We start from the raw sequence: 21,416 nt of genomic DNA on the forward strand, positions 1-21,416 counted from the left end.
ATGAACCTGTCAATGTAAGAAATGTTCAAACCTGTAGAGAATTGATAAGAATTTATTTGAGTCAAACTGATGACAGTGCTGGAAAGCAAGATCTCAAGTGCTCTGGAGAATGACAGTTATGCAGTTTCTTTTTTAAAAACTCCTCATCCAAAGACATTTGTTTCATTGATTCCAAAGAGAAAGAGGAAGGGAGAGAGAGAGAGGAAAAGGAAGGGAGAGGGATATATATATACATATATATGTATATATACATATATATGTATATATACACACACACATATATCTATATATATATCAGTGTGAGAAAACATTGATCAGTTGCCGCCCGCATGCGCCCCCACCAGGGATCAAACCCACAACCTGGGTATATGCCCTGATTGGAATTTGGACCCACAACTCTTTGGTGTACAGGACGATGCTCTAACCACTAAGCCAACTGGTCAGGGCAGTTGTGCAATTTCTTTTCTAAATTTGGAGTTAAGGAGGGAGTGTAAGGAAGATTGCATCAAAGTCGGAGAAAGCAAGTTGGGGATTGGATTACAGGACAGTGCGTTCTTGATTGTGGTTACAGCGTTTTTCAAAGGCGGGTTAACTTAGATGTATAAAAGCATGGACAAGGCTTGCTTAAGGAAAAGGTAAGCCTTTTACTAAAGAAGTTATGGGCCTGGGGCATGATTACCTACCATGACCTGCCCAGTTAGGATTTTATGATCAGATCACCCTGTGAGGTTACTTTCAGTTAGATTTATTATGGTGCCCCTTTACACCCACAATTCCTTTTGCTAAAAGAAAAGGTATTAGCTCGTCTGGTGTGGCTCAGTGGATTGAGCGTCATCCCATGTACCAAGAGGTCACTGGTTCAATTCCTAGTCAGGGCACATGCCTTGGTTTCGGGCTAGGTCTCTAGTGGGGGGCATTCAGGAGGCGGCCAGTCGTTTCTCTCTCATTAATGTTTCTATCTCCCTCTCTCCTCCCTCTTTCCCTAAAAATCAATAAAAATATATAAAAAGTTTTAAAAAAAGAAAAAGAAAGGTAGTGTTGAAGAGGAAAAGTTTTCTTTCCCCTTCTTAGGGTCCCTTGCTGGGTCTGAAATTAAACTAAGACAGTTTAACAGGAGAAAAGCATAAACACTTATTTAAGTTTTACATGATACGGGAGCCTTCCTAAGGAAATGAAGACTGGAAGAAAAGGTTAAACCTGAGTATTTTTATGCTAGGTTTGATGAAGAAGTGGACTTCTGTAGAGAAGTATGATAGGTTACAGAGTAACTGGGGGAAACTTAGCAAAGCCTGTTGGTTAGGATTCTTCTCAGAGCCTTCGTCTTTGGCGATAAAGAGAGCACATTTCCTCCCGGTACAGTGATGGTTCCTCTCATGTGAGGATTTATGACCTGTTTTTAGGGGGAAGGGAGTGGGGTGGGGTGGGAAGGTCAAAGTACCTTTCCTGTTTTCTCTAATTCCTTCAGTTTAAAATAGTCCATATGCCAAGGTGCCATATTTTGGGGTAGCATGTCCTGAACCCCATCAGTAGCACAGTGATTAAGAGTATGCCTCTTCTGGAGCCAGGCTGCTGGGTTTGAATCCCAGCTCCACCACTTTCTGGCTTTGTGACTTGAGTGAGGCTATTTAACCTATCTAGGCTTCACTTTCCTTATTTATAAAATAGATATAATAATAGTACCTACTCAATAGGGTTCTTAGGAAGATTAATTCTGTAAAGTGCTTAGAACTGTAGTGGGAGAGATGAAATACTGTATATGTAGTTTAGAAAATAAATCTATTCATCCATTTGTTCCACAAATATACATTGAGTGTTCATGTGCCAGACATGGATTTTGAGTCATGGAATCCATCAGAGAACAAGTCAGGTGAAGTCCCTGACTCACGGAACTTACATTCTAGGAGGAGAACCGTGTAGCAAATGGATTAATGTATGCCATAATTAGGGAGTAGTTTGCGCTCTGAAGAAAAATAAAGCAAGTTAAAAGGATAAGCGGTGATGTGGTGGGAATGGAACTGTTTAATACCGGATGGTGAGTGCTGACCTCTGATGAGATAACTTCGTCCTAGAGACCTGCCGGAGGACTGAGCTTGAGCCTTTGGTCCTGGGGAAAGGGAGGGGTCTGTGCGGAAGAGCGGTGTGTGATGGGATTTAAATTTAAAAAATAATTTGCTTGTAGTGCAGAGCCTTGGGAGGAACCAAGGGGTGGGGAAGATGGGGAGTAGGGGAAGGGCAATCTAAATAGAGTAGTTACAGAGGAGCCTATCGCTTGAAAACCATCAGGAGAGCCCTTGGCCCAGGGTGGCAGCAGTAGAGGAGTAAAAGATTGTATGAAGCGGTGCTGTGAACGTGGGAATCAATGGGACCTGGAGATGGATGTAAAGCAGGTTAGCAACTACAAAATCTCCAAACAAGGTGTTTTACTTACGGGGAATAGTGTAGGACGAGACAAAAGACAGGACTTATCACTGATTTCTTCTTCTTTTTAACTTTAGTAAAGTAGCCTCGTAAAAACGAGGCCTCAAAAAATTGAGTGAAAACTCATAACTGTTCCTCTCCACGGAAATCTTTAGTAAAAGGCGAAAGATTTATGCGATCTGAAGAGAAACCAGAGTATGCCTTCGCGCTGCGGCTGGAACTTCTTAGAGCAAGCTACCCCTTAGCTCACTTATGGTTGCTCCGCTCCCGCGCCGTCCGCGCTCCCGCGCCGGTGTTTGCGTAGAGCTCAGCTCTGTCGCCCGCAGTGTGCCCGCGCGCGTGAGAGATTCCCGCGGGGCTGGAGCGCGAGCGCCGGGAACCGCTGTCGCGGTGCACCATGGGTATGCAAATCGCAGGCGGCGGGGCCGCGGCGCGGCTGCCCGACCCCCAGCCGCGGCTCTTCCTCTCGGAACCTGCGCCCCGTTCGCCCGGAGAAAGGGCTGTTGCCGCCGCTGCCGGGCGCTTACTTCCGTGCGGGGCTGGGATTAAGTCCTAATCGTTGAGGTTCAGTCCTGTCATTCCGTACTCGCAGGGACCCCCAGTTCTAGGGGCAGAAGGGGAAACTGTCCAGCACAGACGTTCACGCGCAGTGGGACCACGGGAGTCCCCCGTCCCCCCCCCCAAGGAGATGGCATCCAGTTTATCTGGAAGGATAGTTCAGTCAAGGGGAGGTGGAACAGTGCTAGCAGACGGGAAGGCCTAGGTGAACACGGAAAGTAATTCAGCTGGTGTAGAGCAGGGTGTGTCTAAATGAGGGCGTCTGGCGGGCGCAGTCACTGTCACCCAGAGAGCTGGGGGGGCGGCAGAGGCTACATGGAGTTGGGCCTGGAAATGGCTTGGATTTTATCTTGTCAGTGATGGGGAGGGCTGGAAGGGAGTTAAAGTCGAGGGCTGAGGAGTGTGAGGTGCCACACAGGGTGCACTGCCCTGCAAGCAGCGGGCCCTGTCGCAGACTGGATGTGGTCAGTGCCCCAGGATGGGCATTCCTGCGGTTCGTGGAGCTCCAGCTGGCTGGAGTCCCTTCAGCTGCTGCCATACCAGGACACAGCCTTCGTTCCACGTTTCAGGGTTTTCCCCTAAGCATGCAATCAGAGCAAAATCTTTCAACAAAGCTAACATCTGTACAAACTGCAAAAACAGGGAGCACTTACGAAATGCCAGGTCATGTCTTACATAAATGACTTAATTTAAAATCCTGAAAGAAAAAGACAGCACCCTACAAGATAGACTAATCTTCCCATTTCACAGAGCAAGACACTGAGGCTCACGAGGTTAAACATACAGCTGGTCACTCAGCTGGTGACACAGTGGACTGACAGCTTTTGCACGTTCCAGTCTGGTGAGCTCTCCTGCTCCACTAAAAAGCCCCTCCTAGTGAACCAGACACTCCTGGACCAAAATCCAGCCAACCTCCACCCCTCGGATGTGTTGGATGAGCCCACGTCCAAGCCAACTACTCACTTCTCTTGTCTTTTTAGGTGTTTTAGTGTTGATTCAGCTGCATTAAACATATTTAGTTATTTTTTTCATTTCTGGTCAGAACATGATTATCTGGCCTTTGGGGCGGTGGGTGAGGTGTGAGAAGGCAGTGCTCTCAGGATGGGACTGTTTCTGGTGAGTGGGTGGTATATGTGTCAGTTGAAACTGAGCCCTGGAATAGTTGGGGAAAAGCAATAAAGACCCTCACCCCGAGGGGTGAGGCACTGTATTCTAGCCCAGGGGTGTGACCAGAGTCTTCAAGACCTCTGTGCAGTGGGGCTGCTCAACCTTCACAGAACAAACAGCTTAAACACAGTGCCTCACTGGTTCCTAGCACAATTTCTGAAGTTCCCCCACTGATCCCCTGGATGTCTGGCCAAAGATGCTTCTGGGGCGCCAGGCTGATTGCTGACTTGTAGAAGCCTCTGCCTTGGAGGTCGGTCTGGGCACCAAACTCCTAAAATCTCTCTCCAGACCCTGCTGTCCTCATCTCTTCAATTAGCTACTTTCCTGATCTTCCATCTCACTTCCCATTTGCTGCATGGCTGTGCCCTTCACCCATGGGCCCCATGCTGCTGAAACAGGAAGGTGGGTGATGAGTCTGGTGAAGTGCACGGGGCTGGATTATGATGCTCCGAAAGCCACACAGTAGGGTTTGACATCAAAAACATTCATATCATTTTGTATGCTAAGCATCTAACCTAGACCATTACCAAGTAGATGACCAACATAATGTTTGCTGAACATCATCTTCACTTTCAGGTGAATAAATAGACTACAGTGAAGTGACAAAAAATTAGAACCTGGGGCGCTTCCCAGCCAGGAACAGAGTAGCCCTAGGACCTTCGGTCCTGACATTTCTACTTGCAAACTCCCAACTCTGTTGGAAAGAAAAGTATCAGTCATTTGAGATGAGTTCATATAGAATATATTTCACTCTTTAAAAATAAAACTTTCAGCATAGCTAACATCTGTATAAACTACAAAAATAAACATCTTCATATAAATAATTTATGTGGTAGGAGGTAGGCAGGGATACAGGGAGCCTACGCAGGAGTCACCAAGCAGTGTGGGGCCAGGACTGGTAAAGGGTGCTGGAGGATCCCTCAGGCTTGGTCTGCTGGGGGCAGCAGTGGGGGGGGGCAGCCTGAAGTGCTAGCTTTTACTCCTACCCAGACACAGGGACGGCACACAGGACGCGGGCGTGGAAGGCTGCTCACAGCCTAGAAGCGTTGGTTTTGTATCGATATCAGGGAGGTCTGTGATGGCTGAGTCTGGGGAGGGAGTGCAGGCAGACAGGCAGCAGCAGTAGAGCTCTCCAGGAGTCCACCCTGCATTCAGTAACCCACCCATTGCTTTTCAGTGATTTCATGTGGCCCAAGCAGGGTCTCCATGCTTCAGCTGCTCTTTCACTCAGTGGCTGGACATGGTGCCCTAGAAGTGAGGTTGCTGGAGCCGTTGGCAGTAGGGGACCAAGTAGACTCATCAGAGGCTGGGTGGATGTAGGCACCAGGCAGTGGGGGTGGGTGGAGGGCCACGGTCATGGAGGTAGTCACTCTGGCAAAGCTCTGGGGCAGGGTGGGGGAAAACCCCCACCTGAGTCCTCCTGCTCGTGGAGCTGGGGGGTTCAGGATCTCCGGGCTCTCCTTGTATATCTGTACCACCTGTGGGGAGACACCAGCCTCAGTGAGCCCAGGGGCCGGAGCCTCAATCCCCTTCAGCACCTCCCTGGTGCATCACCAGGGCTGTTGGAAGCTGGGGGCCTTGTTGGCCTCCAGCAGGAAATGAGAGCTGTCAAGGGACAGGATGTCAACGCCCAAGATAAACAGGGCACCTTGCTCTGGACCCTGAAGGCTAAGGTGGGTTCTGTGAAGAAGCCAGGAGCGATGAGGGGCAGAGGCATGGTGTCTGGGCAAAGGGGAAGGCTCCTTGTGAGCTGAGCCCTGTCTCTTGGCCACTGAGGGCCTTTGTCTTGGCGTTGTCCCTTCCCTTTGCCTGTCCCACCTCGTCCCCTGGGCGAGGAGCAGAGGGAGGGTATGGTCACCTCTGGGGGGGGGCCCAGGATGGACAGCAGCACAGGCAGCAGCACAAGCCCATGGAGAAGGCCCAGGAGTGTGAGCACTGTCAGCACCACGAAGAAGTACCTGGGGGGGGAGGTCAGCTTGAGCAGGCCCTGAGGTCAGCAGAGGCGCGTCCTGCCTCCTGGGCCTGAGCCCTCACCTACCTTACGATGAAGTCAAAGTTGGAACCAGCAAGCATGAGCAGACCCAGCAGTGTGGAGACGGCCCCATCAGTCACCGGGGCGAAGGTGTGCTCCAGGGCCCGGGCAGCCCGCAGGCTCCGGCTGCCCTGGGTGGTCAGGAAGCCCTGCGGGAATAAAGTGGTCCTGTAGCTGCTCCTCAGCCAGCCATGGCCAGCTCTCCTATGTCCCAGCTTCTGTTCATCTGTCCCTGGGGGTCACTCATGCCTTGGCCCACAGAAGGCCAGGTACGCTGAGCGCCTGGGAACTGTCCAGGCAGCGGGCATGAGTCCATTTAGGTAACACTGTAGAGATGTGTCTGGTGAGACACAGAGCAATGTCTAGAATAGGCTGGCAAACTATAGCCTGTCACCTACTTTTGTAAATAAAGTTTTGTTTAACACACAGCCCCACCTATTCATTTCTATATTATTGCCTGTTTTTGCTTTAATGTTACAATGGTGGAGTTGCAATAGAGACTATATGACCTGCGAAGCCTAAAATATTTACAATCTGGGTCTTCACAGAAAAGTTTGTCTTCCCTGGTCTAGGAGAATGGACACCAAAGTGATAAGTTACTTCTCAGGGTGGCGGTTCAGAGGATTTCTATTCTTAGTACTTTTCTGCAGGCTAACCCTCCCCCCCCCCCCAAGGAGTATATTGTTCTTATGATCAGAATAATAATAGAGCTATTATGGGCAGAAAAGAGAAGGGAACTGTTTGTGGGGTCTGGTTAGTGGTCTGTGGCCCCCTGTACCGCCCACTCCTCTTCTCCAGGAGGGCCTGTGTCTGCCTCACTTCTCCTACCTCTTTCCTGGTAGAATCCCTCCTTTACCCACATTGCCACCCGCTGCCATCCCATTTCTCCGATCCCCTTCACAGTATAACCATCTAAAAGAATCACTGGTTCCCATTTTCTTTCCCTCCATTCTTGTCAGGGCTTTGTCCCTCCTCTCTACTGAAATGGCTGCTTATTTATTTATCACTACACTCTAGAACATAAGCTCCTTGAAGGTAAAGCCTGTCTATATTGCTATTATATCCCCAATTCTTATACAGTCCCCAGCACACAGTAGGTGCTTGATAAATATTTGCTGCTTACTGAAGCTGCTGGCCCGCCCCTCCCCCAGTGCCTGTGCTCACCAGAGCCACATGAACTGTGAACTCGACACCAATGCCCACAGAGGCCACAAGGATCACCACAGGGATGGCGCTCAGCTTGATGCCCAGGAAACCCATGATGCCAAAGAGCTCCACGGTCATCACTGCCAGGACCAGCACCTGGGGAGGGCAGAGCTCACCCAGGGCTCCTCGGAGGGATAACAGGATGGGCAGGAGAGGGTGAAGGAACCCTGGGTCTCTCTGGCCCCAATCCTGCAAATACTCACTATGAGGCCAGCTGTCCAGGGGTTGAGCAGCAGCAGGGCACAGACGAGGAAAGTGCACACCAGCAGGATGCAGATAGCCAGCAGGAAGCAGCGCCGCAGGCCCAGATACTGCTCCCAGAAGAGGAAGGGGGAGCCGCTGGGGTAGGCACGCACCCCGGCCTGGCCTGCCTTGGCGCACGCGGCCCGGGCCCCCTCGATGGCCTCCACGAAGTCCGAAGTCTTCTGGAGGCCGCGCAGTAGGAAGGGGAACTGGGCAAACTCCAGGGGCTGGGCCGCTGGGACTGTGGAGGGGAGGGGGGAGCAACGAGAGGGAGGGGCGGCCAGTGAGCACAGGGAACAGTGGGCAGGGCCTTAGGGTAGGGCCTGTGTGGGCCCAGGCCAAGGCTCTTGCTGGCTTCCCCAGGACTCACTGCGAAGGTTCTCCCCGGTAGTGTCGTACTTGTCATGCAGCCACTCGGGAGGTGGGGGGTAGAAGTTGGCCTGCGAGGCTGCCAGGCCCAGGGGGTCACTGCTCACCCACACGGTCAGCCCCAGGTAGAAGAGCTCGGGTGGAATCAGCCCCTCCTTGTCCACCAGCTTCCTTGTGGTCAGCTGCAGAGGCAGGGAGTGCTGAAGGCCCGGGCCTGTGAGGCCTGGAACCCCCCTAACCCATCCAGCCCTCTCCCAACCTGGCTGAAATCCAGAGGTTCCTGGGCATCACCAGTCTGGATGAGCAGTTTGTAGGCCAGGGCCCCATCCTCAGAACCATTGCGGTACGAGTGGCGGGTAATGTGCCCAGCAGCCCAGTCTTGGTCAAATGCAGCCTGGATTCCTGGGGGAGAACAGGGTAGGGTGCAGTTAGCCTGCGGCCCTGGGGGCTTCTGCTTGCAGCAGCCCTCCCTGCTAGTCTCCTGGCCTCTCACCCTGTAGCCAGTTGCGGTAATAGTGCAGCCAGGTGCGGGGAGCCTGAGTGGCAGGTGGAGGCAGCACGGCCTTGAGGGAACTGAAGTGCTGGTGCAGATCAAAGAGGGCGCGTTGGGAGTGGGCGTAGTCAAAGCCACCCTGTGTTACCAGGGCCACCTCATACAGGGAGAAGTACCTGAGCTGGGCGCTCAGGAAGGCATGCTCCTTGGTGCCCCGAGGCACCACATCTGTCAGGGCCAGCCCGTCCTGCACCAAGGTTGCTCCGTAGAGGCTCAGGCCCAGAAGAGCCCCAAAGAGTACCAGTACCACAGCCTGTGGGAAATGGCAACTTAGATGGGACGCCCAGGGACGCCCCCCAGCCAGCAGATGGTGGGCTAGGCTCCCTGCCCTGACCCACCCCCACTCCTCCAGGCTTGGAGTCTTACCTTGGTGTGTGACTGGAGCAGCAAGGGCGCAAACTGATGGCGGGCAAAATGGGCTAGGGTCCAGCGGGCACAAGGCAGAGGCTTGTAGGCTGCCTTCTGCCTTGTCCCCTCCTCCTGGCCCAGAAGGTCCCGCGTGGACCCTCCTGGGCTGAAAAGTTCAGAGCTCAGTGGGTCAGAAGGTGGAGGCACCAGGTGGGCTTGGGGAGGCAGGCTGGTGACTACATGCTGGCTGCTGGATTCACAGTGGGCAAAAGCATGAATGGTGGCAGTCAGGTGGGCAATGCCCACTGGTACTGTCCTATCCGCCAACTCCTGGGGCAGAATCTGAATCACCCGAGAACAGGGGCTGAAAGAGGCAGAGACAGAGTGATAGGTCTGTGCTGGGAAATATGAGTGAGGGGACAGGATGGGGTGGGACCTGGTGGGACAGGTGTGGGGGTACGGGGGCAGTACCTAGAGAAGCAGCAGAGCACGTCAAGGCGCTGGCAGTGGCGCCGGTGCAGGTCCAGGCTGAGGACCGCTGGGAAGATAAGCATCACGGCTGCAAAGTTACAGCCAACCACTATGGCCGCCTGGGGTGGACAGGGAGGGCGCGAGGCTGGATGAAGCATGCCCCCAGCTTCACACCCGACCTGAGTTGGGCCCCTTCCTGAAGCCTCACCTGCAAGGAGAAGGCTCGCAAGGCAGGGATGGGGACAAGGGCGGCCATGAAGAAGGCGACCATGTTGTTGATGGATGTGAGTGCGACACTGGGGCCTGTGCGGAGCAGACACTCGCCCATCCGCTCCTGCCAGGACAGGGGAGGGGCCATGAGTCTTCAAGGTCGAGTGAAGGGGAGGCCTGAGAACTTGGGATGGCAGAGGAGGGACATAACCACACAGCAAACATTTACTGAGTACCACGTGTGTGACACGCACACTGTTCTAAGCACGCGAATTATCTCACTGATCCTCACATCAACCCTTACAGTACAAGCACTATTATTACATTCACTCACAGATGAGGGAACTGAGGCACAGAGAGGTTAATTACTAGCCCAACGTCACCCAAACCAAGAGACTCCTAACCCCTGTGCTGAACTCAGACGAGCCCAGGCTGGAGAGGGGAGCCGCACCTGGAGAGGGGTGCCCGGTGGAGCCTCTGTAAAGGCATGTGCCAGCAGGAATATGTCATCCACGCCGATGCCCAGTGCCAAGAAGGGCAGCACCTGGAAGGGTACAGGGGCGGGCAGCTGGGGGAACCAAGCAGCCTGAGCTGTGGGCACCCAAGTCTGCCCTGCAGTTCTGTTGTACCTGGGTGGTGGCAGCATTGAAGGCGATGCCAAGCAGGGCACAGAGCCCAAGGCCTGATGCCACTGCCAGGGCCACCAGCAGCACCCCAGCAAGGCCCACGGCACCCTGGGACTGGGCACAGTCCCACCGCAGCATAGTCACGCAGGCGTAGGCCAGCTGTAAGGAGAGGGGACACTGTCTTGGACGGGGGTTCCCACGGTAGACACCGGGTGGAAGTGGGGCAAGGTGCTAGGAGTGGGACCCACCATAAGCAGATAGCCTCCCACCACACGGGCAGCACTGACTTCAGAGAAAGCGTGCAGGATGTCATCCAGGGTGGTGGAGGAGAAGGCGTGGATCTGCTGAGACGCATTCTCAGGCAGGGCCTCCTGGGCCAGCTGGAGAGACAGGGTGGATCTGAGGGGCAGGAGGGGGTGTGGCCTCAGGGTACCGCCCTGCCCTTCTCTGCACTGACCTGCACGAAGCGCCGCTGCCAGGCCTGCAGCACGGTGCCAGCCTGCTCCTCGCTCCAGCCGATGTCGTGTGTCTGGTAGTCGCCCCGGAAGTGCTCATACAGCTGGCGGGGGCTCATCAGCAGGAAGGTGCTCTGCAGGGCCTCTGCCCTGGTGAGGGGGCAGGAGAGGTGGATGTCAGAGCTGCTGGCCTGACACCCAGTGTGGGGCATGCAGGGGGCTTTTGACAGAGCTGCGTGGCATTGGAGTGTGGATTCCCAGCCTGGGGTCCCCTTGCCAAGTCCCAGGGGAAGCCCTACCTCAGCAGTTGTCCTTGGGGGTCTCTGGCCATGCCTCCCAGCAGCAATTCCTCCTGCCAGTGCATGAACTTGTGGGAGAAACCGTGGCAGCCCCCGCTCAATTCCTGAGTCATGTTGGGAGCCTGGAGGGGGACAGAGGAGAGGATTATTACTCAAGACCCTGGCTGTGGATAGCTGGTGTCCTCCAGGAATCACGGAGCTCTATAGGCCTGAAGCATAGAAAACTGCCTCCTGAGCCTCTTGCCTATGCTTTAAATGAACAGCTAGCGTCCTGCAGAGACAAGGCCACAAGGAGGAGCAGGGGCCTGGGAATAGGCTGCCGGGAGGAGCTGGCATAACTTTGGTGGGTTTTGGAAAAAGGTCCACATTCACAGGTCCACAAGACAATCAGAGAACTAGGTGTGACACTCACGCTTACCTAATTGGTCCTGTTTCCCTGTACAAGTCTATTTCCCTGTACAGGCCTTTCTGGCTTAGGAAAGAACCAAGGGACTCATATGCCACTTGAGGGTTCCTTAGGAGGACTCTAGGCGTCTAGCACAATGGAAACAGGGTAACCATATCCAGGAAATGGGGGGCAGAGCACAGAGCACGACCTGCTTTCTTCCCTAACAGGAACACGCGAGGAGGGGAAAGGCAAGGGAAAAAGCCTTTTCCTGGCTGGAACCCACCTGCCTGCTGCGATGGTTAGGAGCACTAGGTGGGCAGTGAGGGTCGTCAGGGTTCAGACAGGGCCGCCCCACGTAGGCCTGGCCCACCTGTGCCTTGTCGAGCAGCTCCCGGAAGCCCTCGAGGGAGGCAAAGGGACCCAGTTCTTCCAGCAGCTGCTCGGGATCCAGGTTGGTCCATTGGATGTCAGGACGGCCGCTGAGGGGAGAGCCCGTGGCTAGTGAGAATCAGGGATCAATTCGCACCCTCCAAACTGCTGTTAGGGAACCCATGCTGTACCCCACCCTCCTCTGTATGGAGGGAATGCGAGGCCCAGCTTTCCAAAGCTCCCAGGCTGCACCAGGTTGCTGCAGTGAGCTGTGGATGCAGGCAAGGGGCTGAGATGGACCTCAGGCTCAGAAAAGCCCCACTGAGTCCCTCCCCAAGCCATCTATCCTTGGTTCTAATACATAACCATATAGGCACCTGCCTCTAACAGGTTTTCTTTCTGGCCTGGGCAACAGCTTAGGTGATACCTAGCTAACTCCCTGGCATACTCTTTCTTGGGATCTTTTTTCTCCTCTGCTCAGGTCTTATAGACCTTTGTGTTTTGTTTTGTCTAAATAGGCCTGCCTTTCCTTTGGAGTGAGGAGACAGGGGACGTGGAGAGAGCCCGGGACAGCCCATGCTCTGACCCTGGCCTGGGAGGTCATTGGGCCCTTGGTAAGGTTTTGAAGGTTATCTTTACTCCCACCCCTCTTTTCTGCTGGAGAAGTCCCCACACCCCCACAAGACAAGGCAGGGCCCTGGGAGCAGTTGTAGTGGCACTCACGGCAAGTAGGCAGAGCCTCCTTGGAGCTTGGCTCCCTCCCAGAAGCAGTCCAGGGGAGTGAGGATCACGCATGGAAACAATTTCTCAATCATCTGCCAGGGACACGCCAGGCCACATCAGTCCTGTTTCTGGGCTCCTTTCTCTATCACCTTTGTACAGTGCCCTCTACAACCCCCCACCTCCCAACTTTTAGCCTCCCGGAGTCTCTCTGAGTCTTCCCCTACTCCAGAAAAGGTTCCACTTTCACCCAGTCTCAGAGAACAGCTCATGCTACTCACCCGCTCAATCATCCCATTTTCAATTAGGGGAACTCCTGACTTGTAGCAGATTTTGTTCAAGTCCCACGACCTGCAGTAGCCAGGGGCACAGGAGATCAGCAGAAGACGGGGATTCCTACTCTAGCCCTGCCGTAGTGCATGTCACCCCCAGCTGCTCAAGGGACCAGCCAGACTCACTTTCCATAGAGTGATACTTGCACTTTACTGGCCGTGAGGGCTGCCTGGAGGTGGAGGCGAAGTGCTTCAGGTGTGAGGACGTTCTCTCCCTCCTGGCGTGGGGTCTGTATCAACATCTGGGAGGTGTACGCAGCCTCCTCCCCCAGTTTCTCCTTGGTGTACTGAAGCTCCTGGCTCACCCGGCTGCCCACTGCCAGAGAGAGAAAGCTCAGGAGAAAGAGCCTCGGTGGATCAGAGCTCTGGGGAATGTGGGACCCTAACCCATGGACGGAGCCCAGTACAAATGGGGAAAGTGCTGCTGAGAGGAAATCCTGCCTTCTCCCTGATGGCCACACTGACTCCCCAGGCTCCTGTCCCTTTGCTCAGAATCTGGAATTCTACCACGGAAGCCAGAGCCTCAGCTGTGTAGCTCTAGGGAATTCTTGTGTGGTCTAGATTTAAGCATGAACCAGGTTGACTAGGTTTGGGGAAAACAACTTAAAAATGAGAGATGAGGCCCGGCTGGGCGTGGCTCAGCGGTTGAGCGTCGACCTAGGATCCAGGCGATCGGGGTTCGATTCCCGATCAGGGCACATGCCCGGGTTGCGGGCTTGATCAATGACTCTCTCATCATTGATGTTTCTCTCTCTCTCTCTCCCTCTCCCTTCCTCTCTCTGAAATCAATAAAGATATATTAAAAAGAAAAAAAAGAGAGAGATCAGGCCCTAGCCAGTTTGCTCAGTGGTTAGAGCGTCAGCCCACAGACTGACGGGTCCCAGGTTCGATTACGGCCAAGGGCATGTACCTTGGTCGGAGGCTCGATCCCTGGCCCTGGTTGGGGTGAGTGCAGGAGGCAACCAATTGGTGTGTCTCTCTCACATCGGTGTTTCTCTCTCTCTCTCTCTCCCTCCCTCCCCCTCTTCCACTCTCTCTGAAAAGCAATGGAAAAAATATCCTCGGGTAAGGATTAAAAAAAAAAAGAGAGAGATCAGTATGAGCTGGGCCAAGGCTGGGACTGTGAGGGCACCCTGGTGAGGGAGCCTTCACTCAGTTCCTATCTGAGCTGTTAGGGAAGACAGAGGGACAACGGGACCAACAGGGAGGCTGCCACTGGGAGGGCGTCCTAAAAGAACAGGCCTGGGGTTGGGCCTGGGGCTGGTTCCTAGCTCAGGTTGCCGTAGGCAGCAATTTCATAGCCATACACCGTTTTGTAAACTGTTCTGCCAAGAGGGTCGGGATGGGAGTGCCTGGTAACGATGGGCCCTGTGGTGGCACAGGCGAGGGGGAGGGCCGGACAGTCGTGCAGTGTGATGCTGTTGACACTGCGTCCACTGATGCAAGAAATCCCTGGAGTCAGCTCATGTACCCTGGCGGAGGTGACAGCAAAGTGGGCCAGGGGGAACAACCGGGTCCAGGTCCCTTTCCCCAGTCTCACTGTCCAGACAACAGGGAGTCCCAGTGCGAAGCCCGCCTCAGTCTCCTTGGCGTCAGTGCCTCTCATGTCCTATGTTACGCTAGCTGTGGAGTCGTGCTCTGTCACTGGCGCCTGGCGGAGGCAAGGACGCTGTGAGTGGATACGACCTGACTGGTTGGAGGAGGGCGAGGGGCAGTGCCAAGTCACCCCGGAGGCTTTGTATATACACTTGGTCTGATCTTAGAGCCACTTCTGCCCCTCCCTGTCTGGGGCCCCTTCCTGTCAGTCACTGCTACCCCCGGGGCCCCCACATACTGCTTCTCTGAGATGTCATCGCCACCTGGGATCATCATGCTCCCCAACCTCTTTTTTAAACCCACATAATCTCACTCATGAGAGCCCCAAACCCTTGGTAACCCCTCAAAACAGATTTACCTATATGCTCACATCCCCCCACCCAAATCACATTCCTGGCCTTCCCTCATGAATCCAGTTTCTCACAGCCACCCTGCCCCCTTCCTGCTACTCTTTTTTCTTTTTTGAGAGAAGAGAGAGAGAGAGAAAGAAAGAGCAACATGGATGTGAGAGAGAAACATCGATCGGTTGCCTCCCATACACGTTCGAACCAGGGATTGAACCTGCAACCTGGGTACGTGCCCTGACCAGGAATGGAACCTGCAGCCTGGCCAGGGCATCCACCTCCTCTTTCTCCTCCTCACCTGCCTCCTCCTCTCCCGGGCCTGCACTACAGTGCTTATTTCTCCCAGCGTGGGCCAGAGCTGCCGTGAGGGGACAGGAGCGGAGGACAGACGTAGCTCCCCACAGTGAGCAAGGGTGCTGAGGGGAAGGAGGGATGGGCGAAGGCAGGAACCCAGAAAGAACTAGTAGGAAAGCAGGAGAAAGAAGCATGGACAACCTAAAATACAACATCACAGAGAATAAAGAATCCTTAGGAAAAATGAGGAGGAGAAAGATGACCCCCGGCTGACGACAGACGTGAACTGGGACGTATTACACGGGCAGGAAGAGACACAGGGTGTCGGGGACAGCACAAGCGCTCTGTGCAGACCTGGCTTTGAGCCTCGGCTCTGACACCAAGTCTGTGCTTGGGGCAAATTACTTAGTCTCTGGCCCTTAATTTCCTCATCTGTAAAATGGAGACGATCCCTACCTTGGTGGAATTAGAATCAGTGTAGGCGAAGTACTTAGGAAACTGCCCAGCACGCAGTAGGCGCAGATACAGCGGTCCCTCGGTTTCCGAATGTGACCCGTTCCCGAAGCCCGAGTCTGAAACGTTCGAAAACCGAGGGATCAACAGCCGACAGCTGGGCCTCAGGGTCTTGCCCGCAGCGGGAGCCGCGTGGCGTGTTCCATTTCTGGGGCGTGTTTGGAAACCGAAGCATTTCCTTCTGGGTTTACGGCGTTCGTAAACCGAAATGTTCAACGTTAGAAAACCGAGGTACCACTGTACAAAGTTGTTATTCAATTGTTGCTGGGAGAGAAATGATGTGACAGAAAAATGAGAAAGAAGTGGAGAGAAAAATAACTGTGGGTGGGAGGAGGTACGAGAATGGGAGGAGACATCAAAATGAACATTTGTTAAAAACTTTTACCCTGCCCGGCCGGGCGGGGCTCAGCCGTTGAGTGTTGACCTAGGATCCAGGTGATCGGGGTTCGATTGCCGGTCAGGGCACATGCCCGGGTTGCAGGCTCGATCAATGATTCTTTCATCATTGATGTTTCTATCTCTCTCTCTCCCTCTCCTTTCCTCTCTCTGAAATCAATAAAGATATAAAAAAACAAAGAACTTTTTTCCTACAGAAGGGAGACTATAACTGGTTAGCCAGCATGGAAAAAGAGCTCACCTTATAGCTAATCTTATAAATACAAATTAAAAGAACAATAAATTATTGTCTATCAAATTTGCAAAAATAAAAAGTTGATAGCACTCATTGATGGCTTACAAGAGTGCATTCTAACCAACCATGGGAGTGTAATTTGGTACAATATTTTGAGAAAAGCAATACTGCAATATGTGTCAAGACCCTCGGAAATGTTCATAATGTTTGGTCTAGAAACTTCACCTGTAAGGCATGTAGGCTACTGTAGGGTCTCAGGCGGTTAGTGAAATGGGAGCCATGGCAGGTCTTGAGCAGAGAAGTGAGATGACCTGATTTTTCCATCACCTAACAATATATTCTAGAGCTGAGTTGTGAAGGAGGAGTAGGAGTTGGCCAGGGGAAGAAGTCAGGGAAAGGCATTCTGGATCAAGTGTGTGAAAGGCTAAGCGTTGCTGGACTGCTAAGGGTGAGACAGAGACAATGCTGCAGAAGCGATTTAAGAGTTAGATTGTGGAGGGTCTAGAAAGTATGCAAGAAGCTTGGCCTTCATTCTGGAGCTTCCCCAGAACCTAGTAGAAAGAGGCGGAAGGACTCTTATGCGGAGTAACTTGGCAAGACTTAGATACACCACAGGAGGGCAGTGTGGAGGCAGATTTGAAGGTGAGAGGGGACAGAAGATCAGCCACCTCTCTAACAGACCTTGATTTCATTGACCATCCTCTGACAGGCCTAGTGACTTAGGGCAGCAGCGCCCCTCCCCAGCCTCAGAGGGTGAAATCTGATAAGTCTAAGAAGTCAATCACAGTAATTCTATTGCTTTTGCTAGTGAAGAATTTAGGCACAGGGTGCTGCACATTCTTGCCAAAGTGACCATATGGGAAGTCAGCTGGGAAGCTTCTGGTAAATTTTTCCTCACTTGCAAAGAGGGATGCAAGAGAAGGATGACTTCTTTTTCTGCCACTGAAGCAGCCACAACAAGGAGGTGATGGGCTTGAGAACAAAAGCCCAACATGCTGAAGAATGCAGAGGAGAAAGATAGCAAGGACCTGGGTCCTTGCTGATGTCCTTAGGTTGCTGAACTAACTATTCTGGGACTTCTCTACTGTCTACTGCCAGATTTCCTGTTACTGGGGATGATAAATCAATCTTCTCCCTTCCTCCCTTCCTTTCTTTCTCTTTCATGTGGCTAGAAGCATTCTAAATGATACAATCAGAAGTGTACTCCAGAGATTGAGAAAGGCTTCAACTAGAGCAATGGCCACAAAGGTGGGAAGGAGGGTCTGTAATGAGAGAAGATAAGAAGGAAGAACTTGCTGGTTTAGTAACTAATTAGCTGAGCAAGGAGAACGGAGCCTGACCTCCAAGCTTTTAGAAAGAAAATCTGCCCTAGCTGATTTGGCTCAGTAGTTAAAGTGTCGACCCTCGGACTGAAGGGTCCCAGGTTCAATTCTGGCCAAGGGCACGCACCTCGGTTGCAGGCTTGATCCCTGGCCCTGGTTGGGGTGCATGTGGGGGGCAACCAATCGATGTGTCTCTCTCACATTGCTGTTTCTCTCTCTCTCTCCCTTCCACTCCCTGAAAAGCAATGGAAAAAATATCCTCAGGTGAGGATTAAGAAAAAAAGAAACAAAGAAAACCAGAGTATTTTCCACCAACTGCTGAGGTATGGCCATCCCCTGCCTTCTACATAGAACGGCTATATGTTTCTTATCTTCAGGGACAGCTCCAATTTCAAACCATCGCTACTACTGTTTCTGTAAGTACGAATTGGGCTATATGTTGTGATTTTTATTTTAACAACCCATTTCTGAGCCCTTTAGCTTTATTTTAAAATCGATCAGGAGGGACAAGTCAGATTCCAACTCTCACCATGGCAAAGCTGGAGAGGATCCTGAACTCTGGTCCAGAACTCTGACAGCCAATGTCCTGCTTCTTTCTTTGCTTTCTGTATTAGCAAAGTGGAAAGGAATAGAGAGCGTACCTTTCCATCCTCACCTAGATTAGCTCCTCACTGCCTAGGGCATTGCTGGGAGAAGCCTCAACAGCAGAAGCATGGAGAAAAGGTCAGGTCAAGATCACTGCTTTGACCTCACCCCCAGCCCTAGCCATACCGGGCAGACCAGTATTCTGAAATAAAGGAAGTGCTAGCCTGTCCTGGGCTAGAGTGCAGGAGGGAAGATGAAGACACATGGAGGTTCAAGCAGTGTTGAGATGGGGAAGATCTGGTGAGTGGAGAAGGAGGAAGAGGGGGAGACAGCCTGTATTGTGGCAGGAAATCCAAGAGTAATTTGGGACCACCCAGGCAGCAGTGGTGTGGGTGGGGATGTGTGCATGTGCGTGTATGCACATGTGTGTCCTGGGGCTGCGGGAAGGCAGGCAGGCACAGAGAAACATCTGCCCTGGACCCCCGGGCTGGCCTCGAGTGTATATGTATGTGAGAGTCTGCAGAGGGCTGGGGGTAGGGTGGGGATGGGGTGTGGGAGCCCAACAGGCAGGCAGGCAGGCTCCAAGAAACATCTGCTCTGGATCCTAGAGCTTGCCAGCATTTGAAATAACTCAAGGGTGTGAGACTCTAACCTGGGCCCTGCCCTTGGGTGTGGGCCAGGGCTGGAGGAGGTTTGGGGGAACCTACAAACGCAAATTTTTAGGCAAGAATAGAGGGGAGTTTGACTCTGTTAAAGAGCTGCCATAAGAAACCAGGCTCCAGGAAAGGAGGGAGTTATGCCGAAATTATTAATAAGAAATCATTTTTATCTAATACTTCCGTTAGGAAGTGAGGATTTGGTCCCATTGGATCCTACCATTGCTTCAAAGTGCAGATTCACTAAATGGCTGCAGGGGGCCTGGGGGCATGGGACCTCTCCCTGGAGCCCTGCCAGGTGATTTACTCAGTTTCCCCAGGCCTCCAGTTCTAACTGTTCTGGTTCTCCTGGTCAGATGTGATCTCTCCCTGCTTTCGCTATACAGCACAATCCTATTCTGCTTTGTATTATATCGTATATTCTATTCCAGTACATATTTTACTTTTCTTGCTACTAAAAGATGGGTCTTTTTTAGCTGACTTTGTAAACCCTGCCATGCAGTTAAAAAATATACATAAAAGGTGGGCAATAAATGCTAAACACACACACATTCACTTACTTGCAGATAACTAGTCTATATACCTATTCACAAGACGCCATCTGCAGATATCTATTTACAGGTGTGGGAGGGAGCAGTGCTCCCAGATGCCCAGGCTCTGCTGGGCAGGTGTCGCCTCCAGACCCAGAGCCAAGCCCACTAGAACTTAGTAGCCAGCTCCTCACCCTGTTTGTGCCTTGGGCTCACCATACCCAAGCAGCTATGGTCAGTGTCCACAACTCACCTTCCACCCAGAGCTGTTCTAGGTCTGTCTCAATGATGGCCACGCGAAGACCCAGTGCCAGGGCCCCAAAGGCCAACAGTCCCAGGAAGAGCACTTTGCCACAGTGTCTCTGGATCCTGCAGCCCAGAGAGAAGAGGAGGCCCTGGAAGTAAGCACGAAGCCAGAGCGGAGCCTTCAGGCTCCCAGCTAGGATCTGGGATGGAAAGAGAAGGGTCAGTAGGCATTACTGCAACCAGGCGTGAAATCCTTCCCCTTTCTCCCTGTGTACACTCTCTGCCAAGCCCTAGCTTCTTGGTTTCTGGATGCAGGACGGGGTGGATCTACACAGACGCAGGGCCAAACAGGGAATAAGATTTAACTCCATCCCCTGTCCTCCCACCCAGCACACCTGAGGAAGGCAGAGGCCCGTTTTCTGAGAGCAGGGTACCTACAGACACACCTGTTCTCAGGTGGGCAGAGGTGGAGCACAGACACGCTCCCGGCTAAATGCCGAAGGAACAGACCTAAAGACACACCCCCTCCTGTCCCGGCGGCTGTACCACCAGGCGCCGAGACGTCCCGCCTCGCACAGGCCGGCGTGGCAGACCTGGGTCCCAGACCCGCCCCACCCTCCTCCCGGCTTCCCCTCCACTCACCTGGGGTGCCGCGGCTCTAGCTGGGGGCGTGTAGTCCGGAGGCAGCTCCCCGAGGGGCGGCGGCCGGGCCATGCTGGTGGGGATGCGGGGGGCCTGGGCGCCCCCAACCCGCGTTATCTGGGGGCCCCCATAGGCTGGCCTGATCCCCGCGTCGGGATCGAGGGGGCCGCTCGGGCCCGGGGCGGGGGAGGGGGTCGCGCGCAGGTGCGCCGCGGCGGCCGTGGCCGGAGGACGCGGGAGGCGACCCGCGTGCCGCAGAGCTCCCCGCCCGCGACGCCCGCGCGGCTCGAGGTGGCGACCGCAGTGCCGGGGAGGCGTCTGTAGCCCCAGAAAAAGGGAGAGGGCAGGGGTAACGCTCTCCCATTGGCTGAGGGGTTCGCAAATTACCCGGATCCTCGCGGCCCGGATCCGCTGCTAGGCAACGGCCCCGCGGGGGGTAGCGCAGGAGACCACCCAGGCAGGGCCACCCCGCGCCTCGCTCCCCGCCCGCCCGCCCGCCCGCCCGCGGGGCCCTCGGGGAGGGGGGTCCCGGAGAGGCCCGGCGCTGGCCAAGGGTAAGTCCGGAGAGGCCGGGGCTGAGAAAGCGTATCTGCTGGCCCGCCCGGCCAAGGCACAGACCCTTCTTTTCACTCTTCTCTGCCTCCACTCCTGTCCCATTCAGCCCACTTTCTCCACGGCGGCCAGAGTCGTCTCTCTAAAGTGCAGCCCTGCTAACTCCCAAACCCGAAGCCCACGTGGAGCGCAGCGCTCAGCACGGTCCAACTAAAAGCCTCATCTCCCGTAGTTTCTCCACACCCACCCAGTGTGCCTTCCAGCCCTGCAGAGCCACAGGTAATTTCCTAAAAGCACCATGCCTGCGTTTCTGCCTTTGTGCATGTCGTGGCAGACCACCTTTTGTTTCTGTAGACAACCTTCAGAACTAAACATGCATCAGTCACCCCTCTTTGAAGCTTCCTTGATTCACACCTCCCTCCCCACAGTTCACTTCTCCCTTTGCACTTCTTATGGCACGCAACTTATGTATTTATTATTCCATTTATGAGAATTTGTGTGCTTGAAAGTCTGCCTCCCTCACTAGAAAATAATTGAGTGAGTCACTGAGAGCTGCAGAAACCAGGGTGGAAAGGACTGGAAACAGGGAATAGTCTCTTAATTAAACTTTCATCAGCTATCCCATCTGAGTGTGCTGCTCCTGCCAGGTTCCTGACTGATTAACCTTGGGTGGCAGAGGAGGTAAAAAAATCAATATTCTAAAGTAAAATTTGGGAAAAAGAATCTCCAATAAATTCATTA

At 53.4% G+C, this 21,416-nt stretch overlaps 1 protein-coding gene across 4 annotated transcripts; it reads right to left on the reverse strand.

Annotated features, from left to right (window-relative positions):
• Window positions 1-5,195: 5,195 nt before the first annotated feature.
• Window positions 5,196-20,409, reverse strand: PTCH2 (patched 2). 4 transcript variants are annotated; one of them, XM_081145162.1, is made up of 22 exons: window positions 20,124-20,409; window positions 19,489-19,681; window positions 12,891-13,080; window positions 12,714-12,783; window positions 12,436-12,527; window positions 11,627-11,822; window positions 10,956-11,077; window positions 10,659-10,806; window positions 10,450-10,581; window positions 10,205-10,360; window positions 10,027-10,119; window positions 9,574-9,699; window positions 9,366-9,484; window positions 8,913-9,258; window positions 8,487-8,799; window positions 8,253-8,395; window positions 7,995-8,175; window positions 7,585-7,865; window positions 7,340-7,477; window positions 6,182-6,324; window positions 6,002-6,101; window positions 5,196-5,621 (listed from the first exon to the last, which is right to left on the reverse strand). In XM_081145162.1, exons 1-22 carry the CDS (start codon window positions 20,193-20,195, stop codon window positions 5,367-5,369), a joined length of 3,609 nt encoding a protein of 1,202 aa, XP_081001288.1. In that variant the 5' UTR covers window positions 20,196-20,409; the 3' UTR covers window positions 5,196-5,366. The 4 variants fall into 4 exon arrangements, with proteins under 4 accessions (XP_081001288.1, XP_081001290.1, XP_081001291.1 ...); XM_081145164.1 differs by having other exon boundaries at window positions 19,489-19,604; window positions 20,124-20,184; XM_081145165.1 differs by lacking the exon at window positions 20,124-20,409 and adding an exon at window positions 15,455-15,570 and having other exon boundaries at window positions 19,489-19,547.
• Window positions 20,410-21,416: the final 1,007 nt, after the last annotated feature.

This window comes from Miniopterus schreibersii (genome assembly GCF_964146895.1).
Source record: "Miniopterus schreibersii genome assembly, chromosome: 8".
Classification (NCBI taxonomy): Eukaryota; Metazoa; Chordata; class Mammalia; order Chiroptera; family Miniopteridae; genus Miniopterus; species Miniopterus schreibersii.